The sequence below is a fragment of the Grus americana genome, chromosome 4 (assembly GCF_028858705.1).
Source record: "Grus americana isolate bGruAme1 chromosome 4, bGruAme1.mat, whole genome shotgun sequence".
In the NCBI taxonomy this organism is placed as follows: Eukaryota; Metazoa; Chordata; class Aves; order Gruiformes; family Gruidae; genus Grus; species Grus americana.
In genome coordinates, this window is record NC_072855.1 from 29,589,374 (window position 1) to 29,617,171 (window position 27,798).

At 44.5% G+C, this 27,798-nt stretch overlaps 2 protein-coding genes across 2 annotated transcripts in view; one reads left to right on the forward strand and one right to left on the reverse strand.

The window, feature by feature from the left end:
* The first annotated feature begins 625 nt into the window (after positions 1-625).
* Positions 626-4,564, forward strand: RASL11B (RAS like family 11 member B). The gene is made up of 4 exons (XM_054825524.1): positions 626-785; positions 882-938; positions 2,051-2,127; positions 2,976-4,564. The coding sequence occupies exons 1-4, from the start codon at positions 662-664 to the stop codon at positions 3,441-3,443; spliced, it is 726 nt and encodes a 241-aa protein (XP_054681499.1). The 5' UTR covers positions 626-661; the 3' UTR covers positions 3,444-4,564.
* A 1,963-nt stretch (positions 4,565-6,527) lies between these two features.
* Positions 6,528-27,798, reverse strand: part of SCFD2 (sec1 family domain containing 2) — a 199,163-nt gene continuing 177,892 nt past the window's right edge. The window contains exons 6-9 of the mRNA XM_054824851.1: positions 20,750-20,895; positions 17,038-17,172; positions 12,295-12,414; positions 6,528-8,216 (exon numbers count right to left, since the gene is read on the reverse strand). Of these exons, the coding sequence (XP_054680826.1) occupies positions 8,124-8,216; positions 12,295-12,414; positions 17,038-17,172; positions 20,750-20,895 (494 nt within the window). The 3' untranslated portion in view covers positions 6,528-8,123. The remainder of the gene's footprint in view (positions 8,217-12,294; positions 12,415-17,037; positions 17,173-20,749; positions 20,896-27,798) is intronic.

Below are 27,798 nucleotides of genomic sequence, written 5' to 3' on the forward strand. Positions count from 1 at the left end.
CATCTTCTGTTGTTTCTTTAACCATTATCATATCCGTGTGTTACTCCATCTTTCTCCTATTTCTGTGTATTACAACCAAACCGTGGGGGCACAGACCTCTCCCCGTCTCGTCCCTTGGTTTCAATTCTTTCCTCCGCAGTTGCATTCTGATTTCAGTGGGCTCCTACTCTGGGTGGTGATTTCGAAGCGCTTGCGCCGGGCAGGGCTGGGAGGGAAGGGAAAGCTTTCCGCAGGAGGATGGAGGTGTGCGGCTGCACGTGTGCACCGGGGCGACACCTGCCCCTACGCGGAAGCAGGGCTGATGCACCCCCGGCAGGGTGAAAACCAAACAGATGACTGAGCCTTTGTACCGTGCGATGCACGTTTGAGTCAACCTGGCGGGGTTCTATGACGTAACCCCCGAAACGCCTCATTTCTGACGACCTTCACCCCCCGCGCAGGCTCCGCCCGGTCCCGCTTACCCCCCCCGCCGGACTCGCGCGCCCCGCGGAGCCGCTCGGCTCTGCCCGGCGGGGCGGGGCTTAGGGCGGGGCGTAGCGGCGGCCGGGCGCGCTGAGTGGCCGCCGGGAGCGGGGGCGGGGCTTGGGGCGGGGGCGGGGGCGAGAAAAGCGGCGGGGGAGCGGCGGCGGCAGTGGTGGGTGCGCTCTGCGGCGGAGCTGCGATGCGCCTGACGCAGAGCATGTGCACCATCGCCGAGTGCGCGCCCGGCGGGGAGGGCTGCCCCGCCGCCCGGCCCCGCCTCGTCAAGATCGCGGTGGTGGGGGGCAGCGGCGTGGGCAAGACAGGTGAGGGGAGGGGGGGTGGCTGTGCGGGGCGGCTGTGCGGGACTGTGCGGGGCGGCGGAGCGCGGCTAACGGTTGCCTGTGTGTGCCTGCCCGCAGCGCTGGTGGTGCGGTTCCTCACCCGGCGGTTCATCGGCGACTACGAGAGGAACGCAGGTAGGCGAGCGGCGGCGCGGCTTGGTGCCCGTCGGGCTGGGAGACCGGTCCCTCCGCGGGCGGGCGGGGCGGTGGGGGGTTACCGCCGGGTGGGGGCGGCGGGAAGGGAAGAGCCGGGGCCTCGGCCCCTGCCCGGCCGGCGGCTTTCTGCCCTGGAGCCGCCCGGGCTGCAGAGCGGGGGTGCGCAAGCCCTGGAAATAAGCGTGCACACCCCAGCCCTGAGCCAGCTCCCAACTGTAAAAGAAAGAACTTAAAAACCGGGGGCTATAGGTGCATCTAACGGCTGTGGTTACCAAATCGTGTGTGCGTCGTCCCCCCCCCCCCCCCGGCCCGAGGTGTTAGAAGGCCGGCAGCTCCGGCAGCCCTCGGGGAGGTGCGCACCGCTCACGGCAAGCGCGCAGCTCAGGTCACAGCTTCGCTGCCTCGCTCTTCTCCAGCAGAACTTACTGTCTAGGCTGAAAGTGTCCCTCTTTGAATAACTCTTTTAGCTAAAAAAAAAAAGCCTCATTCTGTAAACTTAGTATTATGTTTTCCTTTGCAAAGTGAATGCCAGCAGCTAAATGATCTAGACCTTAATGGGGAAAATGGAGAGAGGTGATGCGATGTACTTGCTTGAGTGTAGTGCAGTGGGGAGTCTGAACTAATGTGAATGTAAAATACACAGCATTCTCTTGAGGTAGTGACTTGAAAAGGCTGAACAAATGCAAAAAACCAACAAATAGGTCAGCTGGCAGAGAGCTTGTTAGAAAAATGATTTGTTAAAGTGCAGAAATACCAAATGAGAAGCGAACTGCCTTTCTGTAACAGCCGGTTATTTTGCATGCTTACCTTTACCATCTAAGCCAAGACAGCCTTTAAGAAGTGACTGAGTTCCAAGTTGCACAGTATTAAATGCCAAGCTTCAAAACAAGTCAATGCAGGATTAAATCCCAGGCATCTAGTAGAGCCATAAATTTATGGGTTGTTACACACAAAAACCCCTTATAACACTGGTCCCTCACTTCATAAACAGTGATACAACTTTGTTTGCACAACTAATGGGCAGCAGAAGTGATGTTTGTCTGCGTGTGGAGTGGTGGCTGTACTTGTGAACCTGTTGGTGTTCTTGTCAGGTAATCTCTACAGCAGGCACATCCAGATAGATGGAGAGATGTTGGCTATTCAAGTGCAAGATACTCCAGGTGTTCAGGTGAGCTAGATGCAGCTGTGCAGTTTGCCAAAGCAGCTCTAAATGTGTCTGTGCATGTGTCCCTCTGTGTGCAGCAGCTTCTTATGGTCCATTTCAGAGCTTGGTGTTCTGTGTGGATGGGTGGTAAGTTCTGTTACAACCAGTGAAGCCAGATGTGTTGCGTGCCTGTAGTATGCTGGTAGCAAAAGAAAAAACCTCACTGTTTTAGTGAATCATTTGTATATTGGAGGCCCATTAATTTTGAGTGGCTGAATTACTTAAGTGTCTTGTTCCTTTATACTGGGAACACCAGGCACAAAACCAGAAACAATTCTGGGCAAATAAGGTACATGTGGAAGAAAATGTCATGACCAGTGCCCAACAAGCTTCAACAAATGTGTATGATAAAAAGTGAAGTCTGCTATATTGTGGCTGGGCTCATTAGTGTGTCACAAGTTAAAGTTTTGAATGTATAGACCTGAGTAATGCTGGATTGTTGCCTTTTTGAACTGGGCAATGCTCCAGGTCCAAATGCTTCCAGCTCATATCTTTGCTTCCCCAGACTTACTGTCTAGCCAGTTAATTTCCCATTCTGTGGAACTACAAAGTCTTTCTCTGCATGCAGAACTACTCAGGTCAATTTTCCATTGGAGTATAGCAAGCTCCAGTGTTAAATTCCACCTTTTTGCAGCTGAATCAACATACGCATTTATTTACCATGCTCAGATTAAGTTTGTACTTACAATGTGTAATGCAAATATCTACGTCTGAAGCTGTAAAATGCTGTTTGGCTTTACAGACTCTTAACGACAGGTTCCTTTAATCTTTTATGACTTCAGCTGTCTAATGTGAGACCATTCATCTTTCAGATCCATGAACACAGTCTGGATTGTAATGAGCAGCTGAACAGATGCATTCGCTGGGCAGATGCCCTGGTGATTGTCTTCTCCATCACAGATTATAAGAGCTATGAACTACTCAGTCACCTTTACCATCATGTCCGACAGTTGCATCCAGGAAATGCAGTCCCTGTTGTCATCGTAGCAAACAAAGCTGATCTCTTGCATATCAAAGAGGTGGAGCCTCAGCATGGACTTCAGCTGGCCAACATGCTGGGCTGTACTTTCTATGAAGTATCTGTCAGTGAAAACTATAATGATGTCTTCAATGCCTTCCATCTCCTCTGTAAAGAAGTCAGTAAACAGCAAACAACCAGCACCCCTGAGAGGAGGAGAACCTCTCTTATTCCACGGCCGAAATCGCCCAACATGCAGGATCTGAAGAGAAGGTTTAAGCAAGCTTTGTCTGCCAAAGTGAGGACTGTCACTTCTGTTTGACAGCAGAGCCGTTGGTCTTCCCAACGTTTAGCCTGAGGTTGAAACCTGGGGTGTTTAACACTGGCACATCTAGAGTCTGAGGCATTGTGGAAGAAGGATGGTTCAGGTAGCATTTTGCATGGCTGTAGAAACAAGCAGTTGCTTAAAGGAAAACAAAAACCAAAACAACCCCAAAACTCTTGAAATGGTTCTAGGATGTGACTTGTAGAACAAGTATTTTCATTTGGAACTTTCCAGTAAATGAAACAAGCCTTCAGTTTGCCTTTTCTCCAATGGGACAGATTTGACTAACACTTTTGCAGAAACAACCTTTTCGCTGTAACTCTTAATTTCTCATACTTGAGCAGGGAAACACCCTGAACTATTCTGAACTTCACTGTTCAGAACTAACCACTTGAGTCTTGTTTTCACTTGGATGAAGGACAGCATGATGTATCTGTTTATTGCACAGTAGAACTGTTGATTTCCTATGTATTTCAAAATGAGTAAGCAAACATGAAATTTTTCTGTAAAAATAAGTGTAAAGTAAGTGGACATGACTGAGTATCAAGACTGTAAACAATGGTCCTTTATTTTTTTACTGCTATGTTATTGCAACAACTTGACCAGACTCTTTGTATGCGAAACTAGTGTCTGCAGGGTGTAAGCATATCTAATTACAAATAACTTTTGGGTTTTTTACTGTCTGAAAAAAATACAGTCCAGACTAAATGATCCAACATGGAGCTTTTGAGGAATGAGCCTGGAGTTGGAGTGATAGTCCATTATAGCTGCTGGTCTAAGACACTTCTCTGTGCACAGGCACCGAAGGCGTGTGGCTGCCATTCAGCTTGGCGTGAAGCACGGCTGGCTCCAGGCGATGAAGCTGGTGGTTTGTTCTGAGCTGAGCCAGTCCCACTTCATCCTTATACACAGGTGGCAGGTTTATAATGTATATAACTTTCTTTTATATTGAGCTAATGGACTTCACAGGCTAAAGGCCTTATACACATGCACTTTAAAAAGCCAGTTGTGCTTTTGTTTAAACTGTAACTTATTTATTTTGTGTACAGTTGCTCCTTGTAGGGAGTGGACTTTTCATTCTTACTGCCTGGATCAACATTAAATTTTTGAGTTGCATGTTTTCTTGTGTGTTCTTTGTGGGTGAGCAACAATGGGCAATAACTAGTGAAATGCTGAGACAAAGTAGTAGTTTTCTCAAGGTAGTTAACATACATTACAGAAACAGTCAGAGGGCCTTTCCTGCCTATACTGTTGCTTTATTAGCATAAACCACAGGGGGGGAGCTCTCACAACTGCTTTACAACTTCCTTTTAAGAAATTCCTTTAAGGGAGAAACTGAATAAGGTGGGACCTTTCAAATTAAAATAGGATTCTTCATTTCCCCTTGTCAAAAAAAACTCCAGTGAGAAAGGAATGGTGTGAGGTAGGTAAAAATCTGTAACACCGAGTCTTTTAAGTGGCTGCCACTTTCTTTCTTAAAAAAAAAAAAAAAGCTTTAGGTATTAAGCTAGATCACAATGAACTCTATCAAATTACACATTTTAACTATTTTATTCATGTTTAAAGTAGCTTTACTGGGAGCCCTCCTGAGGAGAATGTTTGTGCTGGGACTTGGGTGACTGCTGTGCAGGTTCGCCTGCTTAGCCTGTGTCCTGGTTCTGGCAAGGCTAGAGCTAATTTTGCAAGGAGCCAGGACAGGTGACCGAGGCTGGCCGGGGGCTATTCCATACCATGTGACATCATGCTCACCATAAAAGGGGGCTGGTCGGGCAGGGGAGGGGGCAGTGCGGGGTTTCGACATGGTTCCCGGACAGGCTGAGTGTCTGGTCCATCAGTCGGTGGTTGGATTGGTAAATTGTTTTCTGTTATCACCCATTGTGAATATCTGTTATCAGTACTGTTGTTGATTGTTTCCCTCTCCCTTGCTGTCCCAGTAACCTGTCCTTATCCCAACCCTCGAGGCTTTGCCGTTGTTTTCCCATTCTCCTCCCCATCCCACTGGGGGAGGGGTGAGTGAGGGGCATGTGGTGCTCAGCTGCCGGCTGGGGCTAAACCACGTCAGTTTAATACTGCAGCTGTAATACTGGGTGTAGGGAAACCACGACACGGTCCTGACGATGGTGATCTTTTTGACCATGAGCTACTAGCCAAGTGACTTAGGACTTGCAAACAAAACTGAACTTACTACAAAATACTGCTGAGCTTATTAATGTAGTAGTAAAGCCATTTGCCAAGGGTTTTCTTTTCCTCCTGCTCGCTTTTGAGTACTGCTTGGTGCCACGTGCAGAGGGCTTAGACGCTCCTTGCTGTGGCCCTGCACCTGCCCGAGCAAAGTCTCTTCTGTGCTGTTCCTGCTCATGTGCAACTGGCAGGAAACCTCTCATCCCCCTGCCCTCTTCCCCGAGCACAGGCTATGTGTAGCTACTACAGCTATTTCCTACAAATAAGGAGGTAACTATTACACTAGGGCCACTGGAAAGATTCCACTGCAGTCTTGGTCTAGAAGAAGAGCAGGCTTTTGTGACCATCTTCTTTGATCTGTCCAGCTACTTGAGTACGAGATGGTGGCTGAGTCCCAGCATCCACTACCACAGCTGTGGCCCCACTGGCTGGAAAGATTCCTCCAAAGTGTGTGTGTGGGTCTGCAAAACTAGTCTCTGCCTCACACGGAGGAGCAACCTGACCCATAGGAAATGCAAGAGCACCAGGGTCTGCTTAGACTCACCCCCTGCTTCTCACTATCCTATATACAGTACGTCCTTAGATGGCCAACGCCTGAGAGCATTTGATGAAAGACAGGTGAGGGAGAGAAGACCACAACGGCCAGCCTCCATCATCTCAGGAAAGTGACAGCATCTCAGAGGTGTGAGCACCTGAACTCACTGGCCAGCAATGGCCACTGGACGCAGGAGAGCCCTTCTGCTACCCGCAGTGTGGAACCCCTCTAGGACACCTGCCAGGACAGCAGGACTAGGTTCTTAGGGGTGATCAAATAATGTAAAAGAAAAATGGGTTGCAGGAATACGCAGTCCTGGCACGTGTAGCCCTGTGCACTAGGAGGGAAGGAGAAGAGCGATGAGGTTTGACGTTGTAAGAGCATTGCTTTATTGATTACAGAATTTATGAAACATCTATATTCTAAGATTAAACAGTACAGAAGGACAGAAAAGAAACCAAGAGACTGCGTATTTGCTTTCCAGTTGCTCTGTTCAAACTATTTCTTGAGTTTTTAACATTGCAATCCCATACTATTTCTCATTTTTTATAGCACAAAGTTCCATTCTATGGTCATTCTTATAGATCTGTCTTCCACAGAGGCAACACTGTCCAGCCTTTATAATCGGTTCATTGTTTCCTTCTAGCCACTCAAAAGTTAATTTAAATCAAAATGCACCCTTTTCTGAAGACCATTATAAACATTTAAGAGAACCTACACTAGCTAGTGAGCAAAGGTTAAAAATCTACTTCCCATTTAGTCTATTCCTTTGGCATAATAAAGCAAACTATGACAGAATGAACGTTACTTATAATTTCACATTCTCAGTGTAAACTGTAGTCTTAGCATCCCTTGGATGAAGTAAGAGGACGCAGCTCTGGAGCTCCACCATTTTATGTTGCTATTCAGAAGTCTTGGTGCTATACACAATCACAATCTCTATTAGCTGCTGCTTTTTTATCACAGATTGTATCAAAGTTTTATAAGGAAAAATTACATAACTGAATTTGATAGCAGCTCTTTCATGATCATAAATTAAAAATAAAAGCTGTTTGCTAATCATGCTGTTTAGAAATCTAGCTCAAGAAAGAATCTGTCACTGTGGCCTCTTGAAAATGGGATCATGCTTCCCCCTCCCCCCGCTTTTTCTTTTTTAAATACATGTGAGGGGAGGATTCTTCCAGGGTTATCATCAAACCATCATAGCCCATATGTCCTCCTGCGTAAACCTACAGAGAAGTGTGCCATCAGAAACAGTCTTTTCTCCTGGGACCATGGGTGGAGAAACTAGAGCAGGAAATGGGAAGCTGAGAGAGAAGCAACCACATTAACCCAGCCCTCGAGTCTGGCGCTCTGCTTCTCTGCCTCTACCAGTCCCACCGGGAGAGCATCATCGGACTGGGAGCTGCTCTGCTGGCTAAATCAGCGTCATGCTCTGTGGCCTCTCTGGGGTGAGGGACAAAGTAAGAGCAGAGGCTGTTAATGCTGTATAAGGCACACATGGTTTGCAAGGTAACATGACAAAGAGGGTGGATTTGGCTACTTTTCCTGCCCTCAGTAGCATTTCCCACCAGAAGCAACCCCAGCAAAACCATCAGGATGAATCAGAGAGAAAAGTAGTGTTAATAGAGTGCAATTCAGCATCATCTGGTCCTCAGTTGCTCCTTTTCTAGGGAATTATTAACAGCGATCATCCTCTGGGGGTGATTCAGCACCGCACGGTGTTACTGTTAAGGAGGGGGGAGTTGTCGCTGGACAACTGGGCCATTTTGAAGAGCTGCTCGTGAGCTGCCTGTGTTCCCCTGCAGCCAGATACCCAGCTGCTTCACCCTGTTTCAGCTGGAGCCATAACTGCAGCAGGGGACATGTCATTTTTTTGGAAGGCTACTGGGAAGACTAACAGACCAGGGATGTGATGTTTCCAGCCAAGGCACTCGCTCATCTCCACAGATCCTCCCCTGTCAGATATCGGCGTGAGGCTGGAGACGGTCTGGGGCAAACAACAACTCTATAGCACTACGTGGTGTCAGGAGGGCGGAGGAGAGCACCATTACCTGAAACAAGGGGGACAAGAAACAATGAGTCAAAATTAAGGGAACCATCACTAATGAGCTGTGGCTATGAACTATTTGCTTCACCCAGCACTAGACAGTCTGTGTTTCTGGTGTTTACTGACAGGGCAATACAACTTGCCCAGTGAAGCTGTCTGCTCGCTAATAACTGTAGTTAAATCACTTTAAGGAGCATAATGACTGGTAGCATTGTATTCTTAATGAATGTGTGCTTTGACTCATTTCTACCCACATCCTACCCGGTGATTTGTTGTGACTGCCATTGTGTTTACTGCGAGGCACCAGCTGATGAAGCAGGGGTTTCCTCTCCTATAGCTCAGTTTTGAGTGATGGCCGGTCCCTTGCGGTGGAAGGTAAGGCGAGCACCGCAGAAGTGCTGCTGGCCTGCTGCGGGAGGTTACAGCCCCTGTTCAGAAATGTCTCTTCAGACCAGGCACAGCCTGTTCTGCGCATGAGGACCAAGGCTCAATCTTGAGCACTGTCGGGATGCTATCGCTTACTTTTGGTCAAGTTTTTAATCCAAGACAGGTCTGATGAATGAAACCGTCACTCACTACAACCATGACACACACCTTGTTAGAACAGGTATCTGTTTTTCTAAGTGAAAACCAGTATGCAGGTACCTAGCGTGAAGGCTTCTCTGCAGGGCAAAGCTGTCAGCAAGGAGTGAGCGCGCATGCTTTTGCTGCATGGAGCTAACTCAGGGTTGAAGTCATCGGACACTGCTCTTACAAAGCCCCAAGTTCAGTAGTGTCTGTAGGGTCAGGGCTGCAGGCAGGGACGTGGGGGCAGATTTATCTTACTAGCTTACTTGAAGCCCACTTGAACATGAACTTGCTTCTTCAGTGCAAATCCGGGGAGAGGAAGCACAAGCATCAACAACGGAGTATGTTTCCTGCAGTAGCGATCAAACTGCTTGTGCTCTTCATCGCATGGCTTAAATGTGCAGTAGTGCTGCATTTCAACTTTTTTTTTTTTTGTTCTTTCTTTCATCTTTTCACTCCAAATAATGAAAGGAATCTGGAGTTAAGTTACTACAGATCCCTTCTGTGTTGATGATAGTCTCCCCCTCACTTCTCCCCTTCCCTTGTCCTCCCACACAATCCGCGGCAAACTGACACTGATTATCTCTTCTCCTTCCTATGGAGGAAAAAAATCCCTGTAATTTGCAGATGCCAAAGGCTGACACTGTCTTACTTGTGTTACATGAGAATCAGACTATAGCACAGTATGTGCTCATCTTGTTATCGCGCAGCTTAATTCTGAAAAACATGAGGGGACACGTTACCAAAGTTTTTTGGGTGTATAAGCCAAACATCAACAATAGCCACTGCCAGATAAAAGCAATTTCTTCTTGGAGTCCCACCACTGAACCCTGAGGGGATTTGTGCAACTAATAGCACGTCCAGAGAGAAAAATCTGCAACTTTAACTTCTGAGAAAGGATGCAGTGAAATACAGTGGGACTTGCCTCCTTTCCCCCCAATATCTCTGAGGGCTCATTGAGGAGGATAAATGTGAATATTTGTTCCTTCATTTTTATAGAGAAGGTGGGGAATTAACCAGATAAGTAGTGCCCATCTCTTCTCCAGGCAGGTCTCTTCAGGACAGTGTGTCATCTCCTTTGCAGACCTTCTCCTTGTTCAGCACAGCATGCCTGTCTTTGATGCTTCACCTGAAGGGCTACCCCTCCTGATGGCAGCTGAGGAGCCCGGAGTTCCCATCCTGACCCACGGCGCTGCAATGGGCAGTTCCCCCTCAGCAGAGCACTGGGTAGGATGCAGCTAACATCTGATGATGCATCTGGAGGGGTTTATCTGTCTGCGTGCCTCAGCCACAACCACACAGATGGTTGTGCATGCTGGGAGGAGGGAGGGCGAAACATCCACTCATGCTCTTTCCCTTTTTTTACTCTCCTGACTAAAGTGGGGGGAAAAAAAAAAAAGGTAATTTCTTCCTTTGAAAGTAGGATACTTCTCACTAGGTTAGAGGAGCTATTCACCACCCAAAACCAAATGATGCATAGGAAACGCTGTATTCCTTTGTGCTCCTCCATGAGAAATAAATTTGTCATTCACATTCAGATGCAGAGCAGTTCTGTGGATGGAAACATGCGTCTCCTACTCCACGTTTAAATGTCATTTGCCTCAACTCCAAACAACTGCTGAAGTAATCAGTGTGTCCTGTCAGTTTTTCTGTTACTTTCCTCAATTCTTTATTTCTGCACCCACACGTCTCTCCGTTTCTCCAAGAGCAAATAATTAGTATAAATGTCAGTGCTTTGTTTGACTGGAAGGGACTCGGGAGGCCAGTGTTCCCCTGATGCCTGAACCTGATTGCCTGAACACCACAAAAAAGCTCTGTTAAACGCTGGCTCAAGTTAGACAAATGCCTGGCTTTTTGAAAAGAGAATAATCCCAAACAGGTGGCACGTATTCACAGCTATAGTGCAGAAATCCAGGTAAATCCAACAACCTCATAAACTTTTTTTATAGGAGAGACTCGCACAACTGCTTCTTTTCTTCTTTCTCTTCCTCCTCCCGCCTCTCCCCCAAAGTCCTTTCACCTCTAACACAGCACATTTGGACAAAGGGCAAGATGCAGTAAAAGCTTAAAATTCTTTAGGAATCTGCCTCAGAGGGTGACCTGCCGCCGGGGTTAAGCCAAAGCAAAGCAACACCAGATCCCATGTCACCGCTGTGAAGCCTCAAGTCCCTCTAGAAAGCCAGTCAAAAGTCTCCCTGCATAGTTCTCAACCAACTCACGAGTTAACCCTCTGCTTATCTTTCAGGGTGTATTAATACATTTTGGGTGTGGATTAACTTGTCCATCAGTGTGTCACAACTCAATCCCCTTTCAAGATGGGAAAGAATTTTATTCGCTGTTTTGAGGAAATTAGCAATAGGCTAACTGGGGAGAAACGTGTTGTCAGATCAGAAAAACATCGCTAACAATGGCACTCCGTCTTACAAAATACTGCGTTAGACCGCCTTGCAAAGACAACTAAAACGTGGAAAACACATGTCAAACCCAGGGGCTGCTCAGCCTTTGGTTGGCTCCATTTTGCTAATGATTTCTCACTAATCAAAACTGCATTCCGTAGGAATTGAAAACAAGATGTTTACAAGCCACATTGGAAACTAGACTTATGTTTACGATGCAGCTGGTTACGCAGCACTTCTTCCATCTCTCTCTGCAGTGTTTAGATTGGCCTGTATATCTGCACTCCTCAGCAGGTACCTGATCGCTCATCTGCAGTTAACAATGATTTTTAACATCTCAGATGACACCAGGACGCATCCATCCTCCTCCTCTCTGTCCCCACTCCATTCAGATGACAGCTGCTATAGTCAAGTTCTGCTATCAGAGAGTGGACGAGGCAAAGACCAGCCACACTGACGCTATTGAAGCTTCACCGTGGAAGCCATTCTCCTTCCAGGAGTCTAACAGCACATCCAAGGGCCACAGAGACTTGGGACTTTCTCCACATCACCTGCTTCAGGCTACTTAAGGCATCTAGCAGTCAGTTATCTATCAGAGATACCTGGCCTGGCCCAGAAACAGTACAGCTGTATCCAGGCTATTTCATCTTGCTCCTCAGCAATGCCAATTGACTTGTCTGGAGGATCACCATTGATATGTCACTAGGTGGTACCCAGACCCTTGGCAGGTTCCTTCTGAGCATCCCAGTACAATGCCCTGTAGATGCACTGCCAGGGAGCCTGCACCCTTCTGGACAGCAAATATTTCTGTTTATAATGAACACCAATAAATTAACCTTTTGAGACACAATGAAAGCTTCATCAGAATAATGCCAGTCTGTTCTGAAGTCCTCAGCCTGAGTTTGAACTTCTGTTGCTGACTCTAACATGCCAAAACCAGACCCTTGGTGGCTGAACACTTGTTGCCCACAGATGTTTCACAGCAAAGTCCTAACACCATTCCTGTCCATGTGGCTCTGTCTTTGCGTAGGTTTGGTACCAGTGCTATAGCCAACATTCTCTGATGAATTTTCTTAGTCTTTGTTCAGATATGAACTGTACATTTAGAGCTGTTTTTACCTGGGTACCAGGTTTGCGTGTTGCTACCAGATCCTTCACCATTTTGACCTCGGAGACTGTCACTCCACCAACCATAAATATAATCAGAAGAGGATGATCACCAGGGTGAGGGCGATTCACCTGTAAGATGAAGGAAAGCATTATTTGTAGTTGCTCAGTCCAACTCCAAACCTATGGACTGGCAGTGATTGGCTCCCTGAGCTGCTGGAGGAGGACTAATAAGGAAGCTTAGAAAGAAATATTCATAGAACGCTGGTTTATGTAGCAGCTGAAAGTGAAATCAATGGAGATGATGCCCAGTTAAAACTAATGAACTGTTTCCAGGGAAATGGAGTCTTCATGGCTTCCATTGAGACCTAGAGGAGTTTCTCATGAGGTCTGAGGGCTTCTCCCTCCATTCCTTCATTTCTTTCCTCCCTTTCCTAGAGTGGGAGGAAAGTACGTGGGTGGATGCACAGTTTGGACAGACATATGCATGGGGCTTTAGGGAACGAGGGGTGAATTACTACCCAGCAGAAGCAAGGAGTCCAGCCTAAACATGCTAGAATCCCTGCCTGAGGTCAGCAATGGAAAGAATCGTTAAGTAATGTGTTTTCACCAGTCCAGCGAATAATCCTTTACAATTCATCCAATGAAAATAAATCAGGTTCATTACTGTATAAAATCAGTTTCTAGCTTGTTTCACTTCAGAGTTTTCAATACTTCTACAACTGGGTTGTAACTAATATAGAGAAACTTTAGCTCAAACAAAATACTTGTTTCATTTTTCCCCAATTATCATTAAAATGGCACAGTCATTCCACTTCAGTTAAGACTTTATAAAACCGCATTTTAATTTTAAACGTGAAGGTGATGGTTTACATCAGTTTCCTCTTAACCACTTCTAGAAGTTTGATTACTTTGCTGTTTCCTAGTGAACTCTTTCTTTCTTGATAAAACACACTCCTCTGACAATGCCTTGCTCCAGTCTTTGGGAGTGATGTCAATGGAGCCTGTGCAATTGCTCTTGTCACACCACCTTTGAGTATGAAACACTCCAAATGTTTGGCTCTGAAAAGTGACAGTGAGAACAGTTTGATTTGCTCCTTTTTAGACTCTCCGCCCCCTCTCCTTCCACAAGCGTAGGTTTTCGACACCATTCACTCGACAGAATGAAAGTGGTCATCAACCTGTGCTTGGGCGGAGCGCAGTTCCTTTGCTTTCACCACCACGGCAGCTATCTTTGATCCCTGTGGCTCTGCCTCCTCAGGGTACAGCTCTTCTTCTCTTCCTTATTGTGGCTGCCCTATATTTAGTCTTTGGGCAGTTTTTCACCCTGCAGCTCCGTCAGGCTTTCTGACTGGCAACCTTCAGAAGAGACTCTTCCCTTTGAAGCAAGCATGGGGGGGATGGCGTGCTCTCTCTCCAGGCTAGCTGGCCTTTGACTACACAGGGCTCCCTGTTCAATGGTGCTCCCCAGGCAGGGAGCTCTTCAACTCCCTGGGAGTTTGAAACCAGCACAAAAAGCCTTAGACAGATCTGTTAGTGAGCTGAGTGTTTATGTACAGGGTGTTTATTCCCTTAATCGCCCCCACTTTGCCAGCCATCTTCACTGAGGTGATGGCACAGATAGCATATACTACAATTCAGCAGGGTGTCCTGCAATTCTGGTGCGATATTGAGCAATTTTCCATTCATGCCAACAGACCAAATAAATGGATATATCAGAGTTTACGAAGACTTTCTTTATGCACTTTCCCACATCACACTACTCACTTCTTACTATCTGCATATAACAGTGCCAGTCTCAAATGAAAAAAAGTCCATTCCTATTACAAACACCATGAGGAGTTTAAGTAAGACCTAAATATTTCCTGACAAAGCAGGTCAGATAGACCTATTACTTGCTAAAATATTAGAGTATTTAATGCCATAATTGCTGTAAGCAGTGACACAAGGTTAAAGAAATAACTGCTCACAAAGATGGTGAAGATAAAAGTTGACAAAACACTCCGCTACGGCATTTCAAGGTAATACAGGAATTACTGTTTTATTTCTTTTCATGGATCTTTGCTCTTCTTAACCCTGTCGCCACCCCATATCATGAAGCTTCTGAATGATCCAAGATGTACGCGAAGAGCTCGAACTTCAGAAGCTTGCTATTGAATAAAGCCTCTATTTCCTAGTATCTTTCCTAGAGACAACAAACTCATCATAAACATGCATGCATAACATTGGACACACTGAAAGGACACCCAGTATAAGATCATTAACCAGAAAACACAAGCTTTCATGGCAATACTAAAGAGAAAATGTCTTGACAAATCATTTCCTTCAGTCAAAATAAACCTAGATCCAAACACATGGTGCCTATATAAAACTTATTATTTTTCAGAAGACTAAAGTTCAAACCACAAATTCCAGAAATGCATATTAAAAATACTATTAGGCATGCAAACTCTAAATTAAATTAAAATTGCACTGACAAGGGTCTTGGAATCTGTAATTTTGTTATGCTATGCACAAGTGTTTTGAAGGAGGACAATACTTTTGGTACAAAATATTTGGCTCTGTTAAGAATGCAAGTTTCTGCCAAGATTTTTTTGCTTGATAATACAACCACCCAAGGCTCTGTCTTTTGAGGGAACTGGCTGTGTGTAGCTAAACACAGCTCATTTCTGTGGTACAGAAGAACTGAAATGGACTGCAACAAAAGCAACGTGTATCTTCTGGGATCCTTCTAAAGTTCAGTTGTTTTGGGACATTTCTGAGGCCTCTGAATTGCGTTTACTGTGAAATCTGAATTTTGCAAAAATCCTCAAGTGAAATTCACTTTCAGTTCACAATGCCATGCGTTAAAAAAACTGGGACAGTTATCTTGGGCAATTAGAAAGACTAATCAACAAAAAAGCAAAACCATTACATCGAGTGAAGATGCCTGAAGGAAGAGAGAAGAATGGTTCCCTGAGCTAGCACAGCATCCCAGCTGGACATCAGTCTTCTCTCCAGCTCCGAGCCCACCACGACCGCATTTCCTCAGGATGCTGGTGGTTAGAGGGCTCTTTGCTGGTACATGTGACTGCGTGGAGGAAAGGGACAGGAGGAGGTGGGAAAGTAGGGTGATAGCGGTCAATAAAACTCTAAAACTGAAGCAGGAAGGGGTTGAAGGACAGGTTTGTTCTCATGGAAGCTCACAAAACACAGCCTTTTCCTCTGAGGAAAGTCAGCAGAAACAACTTCTGCCCCGCAAGGGCTATCTCTGCCAACCAGGACACCAGCACCAATACATCTGGTATTTATGACCAACCAGAAACCAATTCATTTAGATGAATAACTGAAAAAAGAAAAACACATTGATACCAGAAACTAGACTGCCATGCAAACCACTTGGTATCAATGATACCAAGCTCAGATCCTCACGAACCACATGTGCTCTAGAACAGCAGTCAAAACAGGAATCCTTGTGCAGGGAGGCCTTTTCCCTTCACCCTCCCTAAGCTTCAAAACAAACACATCCATCAAAGAAACAACTTCTGGATGAGACGTATCTTTAAAAGTCTGTTCTGGATGAACACGTCTGAGTCCATCACTTACCAAAGCATGTTTATGTGAGTTGGCATTTATATTCAGGCACTGAGGAAGAAATAAAAATATAAGGAAACTAATGAAATAATTACAGTGCTGAAGGTGGAGAAGATCCTCTTGTGTGAGAAATACAGGCTGGTCAGAAACTCATTCATGTAATAAGCAAGCACTTGCTAACGAGCCAGGCTACAAACTAAACGAGCAAGCGTGGATACATTTGTAAGGTATGTGATGATGCCTATGAAATATTCATCCTACATAAGGTTCACTTGCTCATCTGTTATATATTCCTCACAGTAGGATATTTTTCTTACTAGCAGAGATGCAGGTGCTTACAGGTACATACTGCAGTAATATACTTTATAGTCTTGCATAATAGTCTTGAATGGAGAACTCAGGATATGCAGGAAGACAGAGCTGAATGTACAGCATGCTAGCTACTCCACACTTCACCTCTGTAGACACTGAATGAACACTTAGCATAGGCTAATTTGTAAAGCAGAGTAAGCTCTTATAGAAAGACTGTCTTAAAACATGCTAAGAGCATCCACAAGGCAATTTCTGACTAACAGGTTTCGTTCCTCCCCACTGGAAGTTGAACCTTATGAAGTTATAGAAAAGGCACTGAATATGGAGCTCCTCTGACAACCTTCCTTCCCTGTGAGACCTCACTGTTCATACTTAGTTCTCTCCTATCTCAAGGCTGCTCGGTGTCCTTAAAATCCTTTGATGAGGTGCCTTGCAGAATGCCTTTTGGAAATCCAGGTAGGTTATATGAATTTGCACTTGCTTATCAATTGACTTGTTGTGTGTGTCTGAAGAGCTCCAAAAGCTCTGTGAGGTAAGACTTCCCTTTAGCAAAGCCACATTGCCTCCTCCCAGACATATCCTTGTTTAGGTGTCCAGCATCACCCTTATTTAGGTGTCCAGCATCACCCTTATTTAGGTGTCCAGTCTGCTCCATTCCTCTTGTTTTGTTCAGCAGGTGCTACCCATCTGTACTGTACCTGCTATGTGGTGCCTCAAGCTATTCCCAGCCCCCCTGCAAGGATTTACCTCTCCTAACCTCCCCTGACGTTCTGCTGAACGATATCAACTCACATACATAAAATCAACTACTGCCATATGATGCTAGACCTCAGGAAAATCTTACAGATGAGTTTGGGAAGCCTGGTTTACCTTCATGAACATGCTGAATCCAGTTTTAAGGAGATCGGTGAGGCCTGATGACATGTGCTCAATATCAACAGGATCAGGTCGATCAGCATTACAGATCTCTTCCACTACCTGTTTCAGCAGCGGTTTGTAAGAAGCCTGCACAAAAAGAACAACGCACTGTGGGTAAAGCTGTTTAGATTTGCTGTGATGTTCTTCTAGACATTTTATTTCCATTAAAGGTAACAAAAATAATTATCCTAGAAAGGAAAACATTCAGAGAGTTAAAAAATTATCGAAGCATCTTTGTGACCTTGACCGCAAATGGTGCAAACAGCATCAAAAGCCAGCAAGACAGCCACACATTTACTCTGGCCCATGTGTATTATATGAGTAAAAGGAGGCACGGAAGAAAGGCGGCTTCTAGGAATCTTTTTGGAGGTGGTACAGAAAGGGATAGCAATAGGGATGACACTCTGCTGCCCATCGTGCACCCAGAAGATCTCATTCCCTTTGTAATGATTTTCAAACACTTAAATAGGGATTTTTAGGAGGGCTTGCTTACTGACCACTCCTGCCTTCCCACAGGCGTCATGTCAGCACTGAAGCCTGGATATCAGCAGGGCTGGGAAGAGGCCAACCTGCCTGTTTGTCCCTCATGGGAGAGCAGAGCTAAGGAGTCCCTTTTAGTCCATCAGGTTCCATGGCCAGGGCACTCTACATAATACTTCCTCCTGTGGAAAACCTTGAGGAAAATAAGTCAAACAACGCCACCGATATCCTGCATATCAGAGCTTCAGAGAAGTTAGGGTCCAGGAAAAGTGGAACATGTAAAGGTACAAATGGTCAGTATCCTGGAAGATCCACTTCCAATGGATCCACCTTGCATCCTCTTCAGGATCCTTTGCTGAATAGGAATTAGTAGCCTAGAAATTTCCACATTCCCTTACTGAGGTTTAAACAACTCTGCCATCCAGAAAAAGTTTCTAAGAGAAAAATTTTAGGGACTTGTGGAAAGATGCTCTTTAATGAAAAGTCGACCGTACTTGGTTTACACATGGAGTTTTGTTTTGCTGCTTTCAACTTTGCCCAAACTGCAACAGAATCACAATCATGTCAGGAAGCACAACGGTCTTAGAAAATCAGCAGCTTTCAAATGAGCACATTTGTTTTCCTTTGAGACCAGCTCAGGTATACATCATCCCCTAGATTTCTTAAGGGAATTGAGTGTAACATCATTGATTTTGTAAAGATGATATCTACAAGAGACATCATTGAAGACAAACATAAAAACGGATGGAAAATAAAAAGCAAGCTGCTTGGCTTGAAACTAAAATTTTCTGGAGTAATTAAAGAAATGTTTTTCATGCAACGCTTTACAGTGAGAAACAAAACAATCATGTCAACGAAGATTTATACAACTCATCTAGTTCTTCTCACAACACGTGCATAATTTTTAATTGAGCCAACAAAGCAAATTACAGCAGACATGAGCTGCAAGATCTTTTAGGAGAACATGCCAAGATTTGTGTCAAATCTAGTCATGCAATAAACAACTGTTTGAAAATACACATGCAGGCATGAAGTCCTATGTATAAAAATCTGTTTAATATCTTCATAGATGAGGAACAGAAAGACATTAGGAATGAAGTATTTTTGGAGTAGAGATCAAATCACAGCTAAGCAGAGAGGCTTACTGCACAAAATTAAAGGAAAAATATTATCTGACTTCAGACAAAACTATGCACTCAAAAGATGTTAAAAATGTGCTATGATTTTGCATGTCTGAATTTTCAGCACCAAAACTCAGTGCCCTTCAAAATGCTCCAGTTCGGCTACATAGATACTAAAAGGCAGATACTATGATCACTTACCTTTTTTTAGCTACGATAGTTTCAAATATTTTCAAAATCTTTTATGACTTGAAATTCATCTATTAAACTTTTAGGGAGTTTTTACCTTATTTTTTTACACAACCCCCAATAGCTGCATTGATTTCTAACTCATATAATGAAACTTCTATCAAGTTTTTAAATTTTGACAGGGCACAAATTGTGTTTAAAACAGTTGTTAAAAACCTTGACGGCTATGGGACATACCTCAGACATGACTATAAGGAGAAAAGGAGAGAGAAAAAGAGAGAGGAAGAGAGAGAATGAGAAAAGGAGAGGAAGGGATGGAAGGAGGGAGAAAGGGATGGAGGAAGGGAAGGAGGGAGGGCGGAATATACTCAAGATCTAGATGAAAGGAAAAGAACAGCAGTTACAAATCAGGAAAATAAATACTCTCCTCTTGCATGGCCCCTGCATGAACTGGTTTGATAACCTGATGAAAACATTCATCATTTTATGGAAGACATATAAACTTCAATGCTACAAAAAGTCCTTCTAAGAGGCTATCCAATTCCCACTTACTTATCGATAGAAACCTTTTTTTGAGTCTTAACAAGAAATGGAGGCTTCCCAGCTCCTAACAGATAAAGCGGAAAAACACCTATAGGCTAAACCCATTCCCATAGCACTAAGCCGGGCAGGGATCCATACGGCCGTGGGAAGGGCATTACTTCTCCAGAGCAGCTGAACTGATTGCACACAACCCATGTATTGACACCTGCCAGTCAAAAGAGAGGTCCGTTCGTAGAGAGCTGTATGTATGATGGAAAAAACCTGTACTGCCTGCTTATTTCTGCTACTCTAAACCTCCTGAACTGCCCTCAGCAGAAGGTTGGTCCTATTCAAGCTATTAAATCCATCGCATGGCCAGATTAGGGGGCTGCAAGGTGTTAATACATCCCCTGCTGCGTTCCAACACTTAGCCCTAAGCAAACAACCTGGGTTACATCCAAAGAACATACTGATGCTAATTACACTTCCAGGAAACTTTTAGAGGGTATTTTCTTATCATCCGACTGACTCCCCACTGAACTGTATTAAATGTTTAACAATTTTCCCCATTTCAGACACCAGACTGGTCCTAAGTGCCAGGAGACTTCAGTAACAGGTTTTTTCCACCTTAGATTTCCAGCAACATTTTGCAACACTCCTGATTCCTGTTGTTACAAAGCATTGCTTAATTCGAACTACATCCCTTTGCTGGTCCATAGCGTACCTGTGAGTTTGGAAGGATTTTTTTCTGGCTCAAGGCTGTAATCAAAGTTTTACAGTCTCCCTCTAAATCACGGTATGTGTTTTCCATTGTAAAACTCTGTTTTTAACTGAAAAAAACCCCACACTTTGGGGGAGACAGAGAGAAAACCACTGTATATTAGTCCTGATGACCTATAGTAATGTCATATTTCATGTGTTCATAGTACAGAAACAAAAGCTGCATTATTCAACTACTTACAAATGGGTCTGCCTCACACACTTGCAGAGATGGGAGAGAAAATACACAGAAATACAGTTGCTGTATGGATGCAGGCATCCTGCTTTGCTATGCCATGAGCGGTCTTAGTCCAGCACCATCTTGACCTAGCCCTGCCTTTCATGGTGCTGCAGAGCAAATCCCAAATTTCTTCCTCAGACAGTTCTTTGTTGACATTGATATGGATATGCCTGAGTTTGGGTGAAGAACTTGAGGAAGTTCTTGATGATTAGGTCAATTATAAGATCTGTACTTAAATATCTTCCACATGGGCAGAACATGTATAGGATTAGCACGTCAGCAAAATTAGTGCTGTAATTTTGACAGCATGCTAGAGAAATAACATACGCAGGGAAAAGAAAGATCCACTTGCCTGGTGGGTGTTGTTGCCTGGATTATGTATGGAATTAAACTGTTTCATATGCATTCGAGCTCTTGCGATATCCCTGAGGGACCGAAAGATATCGTCCACCGCATCTGTCGCTTTCTGAGATGTCAGGTTCAGTGACGAGTCACAGCCTAAAGAAATAAAGAAACGTGGAACTGAGCTAGTGAAAAACTTTCAAGTGTTTTGATAATAAGCAGTAGGAAAAGGATAACTGGGAGGAAATTTTAAATTATTTTCATCATGTTATATTCTAGAAACTCAAGGGCTTGTTAGGCAGCGTGTTCTCAGCATGGCACAGGACTGCAGCTAAGCAAGAAGGCATAAATCCTAGACAGCAAGCAAAGTGAACAGCACCTCTCTGACCACATTTGTAACCTAAATCATACAGCAATTTCAGCAGTGCAGGGTATGTTTTGGTCTCCACAGCAAACAGAAGATCCCATGCTAGCCAGCCCTGAAGAAAAGCCCCATGTGGAACGGAGCCAGCTGGTTTGCTGGTCTCCTTGGGGCGAAACAGCCATGAAGCGGGCAATTGCTCCTCAGGCATCGTACCCAGGCACCGGCTGGCAGCCTGCTGACTCCAAATGCATTTCCTACCTTTGCAACAAGAAAAATGGGCTGTGATAAATACAGCGGAAATGATATCCACACACTGGAAAGAGCTGTATTGCCATAAAAAAGTCCTTATCCCTCAAAGTGGCACAGTTACTACTTTTAATGTATTTTCCCAAAGCACTTCTGCTAAGATATGATGCTTATCTTCCACCGAGGCCAAACTCCATTTAAAGGACCACGTAAAAGGTCCCTCCAGGTGGCCAGGCAGTGCCTCGACAAAGAGAAATTCTTAATCTGGGCTCCATACCCCTCACCACAGGACCTACGTTGCACAGAGGTGTAGAATAAATGCGTTCTCAGCTGACCTGCTGATGAGAAGTATCCAAGTGAGAGATAACTGGGTCACCTGGTATTTGTATTGCCCTGTCAACACAGCTCTATACCTTTTGACATCTCTGCCCACCTCTCTTCTCGCTTGACTCTTCGTCGCTGTGGTGGAAGATCCAGCACAAAATAACCCTTCTTGCCACGTGCACACACAAACACACACTCACTCCTGCTTATCTCCCGTGTCTTCTCAGGGGGATGCCGCTGTAGCGGTTTGTGTGTCCAAATCCTGCAATCAGTCCTGCACCGGCAAACCTCTATATCTGCGCAGAATCCTGCAGAGAGGACGGGGTCTCCCCACAGGTCCCAGCACCTGTGTCTGGATTTTTTTGGGGGGATTTTTTCTGAACAAACTTTCATCTACAACTGACAGAAGATGGAGTTCTTATGCACCAAAGAAACATCAAAAAAGGCAGTACAAATTTTCAAAATTTACAGGGACGTCCTAATAGTTAGCTAATCTGGATCACTCATTCACATCCTTGCATTCTGTACAGCAGAATATATATATAATATATACACATACACACACACTCATAGAGGTCCGAAGCTAGTCCTACAATATGGTAATTAGACACTGAGCTGTCATTTGTCTGAGTATTATTTGTTGAAATGCTCCAAGTCAGATCCCCAGCTGGTACAGCAGAACAGAAAAAATGACTGTGCAGGGCTACATCGGACCAAGCTGCTGAGGACTGATTCCATCAGATCCCACAAAGCAACAAAGCGAACATGAACTGGGTTTCGGTGACTCCCATGTTGTAATTCTAAGACAGACACTCATATATTTTTGGACAGGGCTCTGGAAGTTATTAATTTTTTTTTTTTTAAATGAGTGCAAAATAACTTAGATAAATATTTTTGTTGTTATGCATGTGCAAGATCTGTGTGCTCTGATACTCTGATTGACCAAAGTTTTTCATTTGGCAGAGGAGCCTGTGTCTTGTCAGTGAAAGCCTTGAACATGAACCCCACTCTGCAGTACATTATCCCACTCCACTGGTGCTCTTCAAATCAGAGAGATGGCTCCTGCGAGTGATCTTGTGCTGGTTTATGTGCAAGGGAACAGTGTCCAACAGCTGAAAAAAGTGAAACTGAACACCTCCTGGGCAGATGAGGTCGATAAATAGAATCTGCGGTGACAAATCCTGGTTTATACTTATCACTAGCACAGGCAAAATATTCAGAGGAGATCTTGTATTGTCAGTGTGCGTTTACCCTGCCCGTGGGAAAACATAGGAATGAGAAAATGAGGCAGTCCCTGTTAGCTCCCAACTCAGAGGCTGTGCATATTTAATAGTAAACATTTATAAAATATTTTGCAAAGAAAAAATAAAATGAAGAGCCTGATCTCATTACGTTCTTCTCTCTGAGAAACAAGCTTTCTCTGTTTTAGCCACATGAGAGAGAAGTAGCTCCTAGCTAATGTAAGTAGTTACATTTTATTTGTCCTCTCTTCAATCCTTTCTCAGCAAAAGCCACTGCTTTTAGCCAAGCCATCTCTGCAAAGTTTCCTTTCACTAGCAAACACAAGTCCCAAGAGTTGAACAAGTTCAGGCAAGGTAAAAATCACATCAAGTTTGATTTGCTTTGGACACTCTTCTTTTTTTCTTAATTGTTTATTTTCTTGGACCATTCAAAAGTCTTTTGTTTTGGCCCTACAGTTATTTTTCTCATGAAAAGAAATATTTGTTTTCCTCTCCCATTGGCATCACTTCTCTCTCACTCTCTTTTTAACAAGATTCTTTTGACCAAGAAGTTTCTAACCAGCTTCTCACTTCCCACTTCCGCAACTGCAGGGCAGTTTCCAGTGGACACGGTCTGGCTTCATGGCTGGAAGCCCCCGAGATGCTCCTCACCTTGCCTGGCCTGGTGCGTCCCGCTTTGCTTTTTCTTACCGAGTCAATCTTCTCTTGAGCAATTTTTCAGCAAAGCGCAGCCTCTCATCACTCACCACTCGAACCTCATTGCCAGGGAAATGCCGTCTGGAGCTCGGGCTTTGCTTTACAGCTTGTGCTGACACACTCGTGGGCTGGAGGAGGCCATGAAATCATTCACCCTCACCATCTGTTTAACAGGCCACATCACTTCATCAGCGTCGCCCCAACCAAAACAAGAGCCCTGGCGTGCCGTGCAGTGTGCCAGCAGCTCCTCACCCTCCGTGTTCAGCCGTGCCTCCCCCCAGACCGGAGTTTATATCTCAAGGAGCACTGGCTCAATGTGTGCTTCCAGTCTCCATGCCAGAGCGTGGTGCTGGACGCAGTTTGGAGCAGGGGGACACTGGGAGTTGAAGCTCCAGTCGGGTGCTAGTTGAAGGCTGACGAGATGGAGGGAGAAGAGGTGTACTTTCAAAGGTTTCTCTAAAATGTGGCTTCCTTGGGACTTCCGATCAAGAAAAATCATGTGTCTGGGGAAGTCATGGCTCTCTTTTTCCAGTCTGACATCCAGTTCTTCTTTTTTAAAATATATATGAAAAAAAAAAAGGTTTCTTTGCAATCTTATTGTTGACATTAGTAACAAAAATCTCCAAAGGCTGTTGCGTACCTGTCGCACTGCAGTAGGTTTGCAGAGGGGAGCCAGGTTTCTCTCCAGCCTGGAGAACAACAGAAGCTTGTGTCGTACAAATGGCACGCTGCTACAAATCACCTCCCGTTCACACTTTCCCCGTGAATGGGGCTGTGTGCGCATATGGAGAGCAGAACACAATCCCTCTTCTCTGCTGCTCCATGCTACCAAGAAATCTGCTCCTTTTACAACAATGAAGAGGTGGAATACATTAGGTGCTGCGCAGCTCGTGTGCTAATTAAAACAACTCTTCCTGTTACTGTTTTTTCACGGGAAGTTAGATGGCATTAGAGAGCATGCTGAATGAATGCCTTTGAATCTCAGGCCCTATTATATATGGGAAAAAGCATTTAAATGAAATTTGAGGATATTGCTTTCCTGTCAGACTTGAAGAAGCCCAATTGTGGAAAAAAGAAAATCACCATTAAACAGTGTGGGACTAAAGACTTTAAAGCACCTACCCAAGATCTTGATGATATCCCAAGAAGAACCCAACCCGGCTCTGCAGTAAGCAGTGCCTGACCTCACTGATACTGCTTCTGTTCTGCTTCCATCCCCTTGTGCTGAATTTGGGGGGAGTCAGACGTCAGCAGCTGCATCAAGTGCCTAACAGGATGAGACTGCCGGCCCTTATTTTTTACATACTTTTGAACTTTTTCATCAGAGAGAGCACATCTCTCTACTATGCATCTGCATAAGCATTAGTAACAGAACTAATACATTTTCACAACAAGCTTGAAAAGAGGAGAATGGAGATCCTCTTCTCTACAGTCTGGGGGGACCCAAGAACCCAACTGGACCAGTTTTTCTGCTGATTTCTGAAATAGAAAGTACTTTAAGAAAAGTTCACAGACATTGTGAACCCACAAGAACTATAATTATATAGTGGCATGTGATTGATTATTCCCTCCCTGAATGCAACAAATGAGAATTTCAGACCTGTGTATCAGAAAACCTTTCACTGTGTTTTCTCTCTTTTGGTGTGTGGACCAGGCATTATAAACAAACTTGTTCTTTCTCTAAAGCAGTGTGATAATTATTAATACTTTGTGAAGGTCTTTGATACTTCCAAGGCATCACGGAAAGGCTATGATTCATACAAAGTTAAAAATTTAGGAAAGCTGAAAGTTTACCACTCCACTCTGTTTTATTGGTATTAACTTAGGCTTGAGAGCCTTAGGCTCTCTCTGTAGCCCTTTTACAGAAATAAACCAATATAAAGCCTGCAACCCCTGGAGTGGAGCTGGCAGAGTAGCCAAGCTGTTTTAGAAGCACACACTGAAGCACAGACTAAATCAGAAAATTGGTACTTCGAAGAAAAGAAAATCCAGCATCAGGATTGCATTACGAAAGCTATTTTCAAGATATGCAGAATTAATTTGCTTGTCAGCGAAAGACAGAGAAAGAACAGAGATATAGGGTGCCTTGAGGGTCAGAACTCAAAATACAGCGCTATGATATTAAACTAATGAAAATCTTCTATTTTTATACTTTAGATGATAGCATAGCAATGGGGGCCCTTCTTTTTCTAGCAGATAAATCTAAAAGCATGTATATGCATACCCATGGCCATATGTTTTATAGTAGTTTTGATGTATTCATGCACTAAGATTCTTACGAAAAAGTAGGTATGAATACATATGGTTACACAGAATTTAAAATCCTAAATCTCCACTTCAGCTTTTAAATAAGTGTCCAAACTTTAGCTGTGCTGAGCATCCAGGGATCGCATATGTATGTCTCCACGGGCAGTTCAGCACAGATCTGGTATTTATGATATAGGGACACATCCTGTGAGCTCTGGAGCTCACTGAGGAGGGATGGCAAGAGCCAGCGGTGTGCTTGGAAAGCTTGTTGCTGGCCTCAAGTGTACGAACCTCTTCTGGAAACTGGTCTTGGGTGTGCAAGGCACGCACAACCCACGTGGCTAAAAGTACTTCGCTGGATCTCAAGCTCTGAAGCTACACATGTAAAAATCTGGCCACTTACCTACGTGATTAAATATGGATTTAAGACTTACCTTTGGAGAGTCTTTTTTTTTTTTTTTTAAATTTTGGCCTCAATATCTGTCACTTGGACATTTCTACTTTACAGGAATATTTTATTGCCCTCTTCTTGCCAAAATCCAATGGCACAACCTGTAATATCAACTTTTATGAAGCACTGCAAACTTGGTACTGCAGGCTCTCATGTTACATGGAATTAAACCTGTCAATTCAGTGAACAATTACAGGGAAAAACTGCAGCACTTACTAGAATAAATTACAGAAATTAATTGCAGGAGGAATTTGAGTTAGGCTCAGATGTGCTTTCTGAAGGAAATTAATGTAACAAATTCATTAGGGAACCATTCCGTTGCTCCCTCAAGTAGTCCATATATTAATTAAAAAACCACACATGTTAATAAAGCTATGGTAAATACTCTGTAAGTCCAATAAGGCCTCCCAATAATGGTCTTGCAAGAACTCAGTAAAACTCCAGGTTTTACTAAACGATACAGAGCTTTATGAACACACCACCCTAGGACCTATACGATGAAATCTCCTTAGCCTTCTGCAAGTTATTCTCAGCAACCCTCCTTTTGTCTTCAGACTGGTGGCTGCACTTTGGCAAGGACAGATTTTTGCTCCCATCAAGGATTTTCTTGCTATTCATGCATCGGACAACACCCTTCAGTGATGCTATGAAGTTTCACCCTCGGATCTGCTGCCTCTCGCCTACTCCGTAAGGTACTCCAAGAGGTACCGCGTATGTGAAGGACAAACGATACGTGGGGAAGAGAGACGAGGTCCATGTTCAGTTAGCAGTGGGTGAAGCAGCAGGAACTACCGGTGCGGCAAAGCCTCCCTGGCCAGCGTGCACCAGAACAGAGGAGACCTTGCACGTGTGAAAAGGTACGGCTGTTCTCCAGCAGAACAGCTGGCATGGCGGGACATGGATGGGACCCCGCCACTGCCTTTTCTAACATACCTACTCAGGACCGAATAGCCCTGTTTCTTCCTTTCTTTCTCCGAGCATCTGCAAGCCATGTTGTGCAAGAGACCACCTGGAGCCGGACGAGCCCTTGTTTAGGCTTCGGCTTCGGTGCTGTTAATGCAGCACTTCACACTCCCTGGGCTGAGGAAAACTGTATGCAAAGAAAAGTGTTCCTAAGCAACTGTGTCTAAAGCCCTTCATAAAGAAACACCCTGAGGGCCCGTTTTGTGTCTGCACTATGAAGCAGAAGAGCAGGGAGGATGCTCATGTAGAAGTCCACAGCAGACTAGATGCTCTACCCAGGGGAGTCTGGATGCTTTACCCACTCAGTCTCAGAGGAGAACCTCAAGGAAACATAGCAAGATCTGTAAATGTCCTCATTTTTATAAAGCTTTTTGTCTTTATGTTGATTAAAAGGAATCATACTTCTAAAACATCAACAAAGTGAAAGAAGTCTTTCAGTATTTTTGTTTGATTTTTCCATCTTTTTTTTTTTTAGCTTGGACAATGGAAGTGAACATGATCGAGGTTTTTCACATTCACAGTCCAAT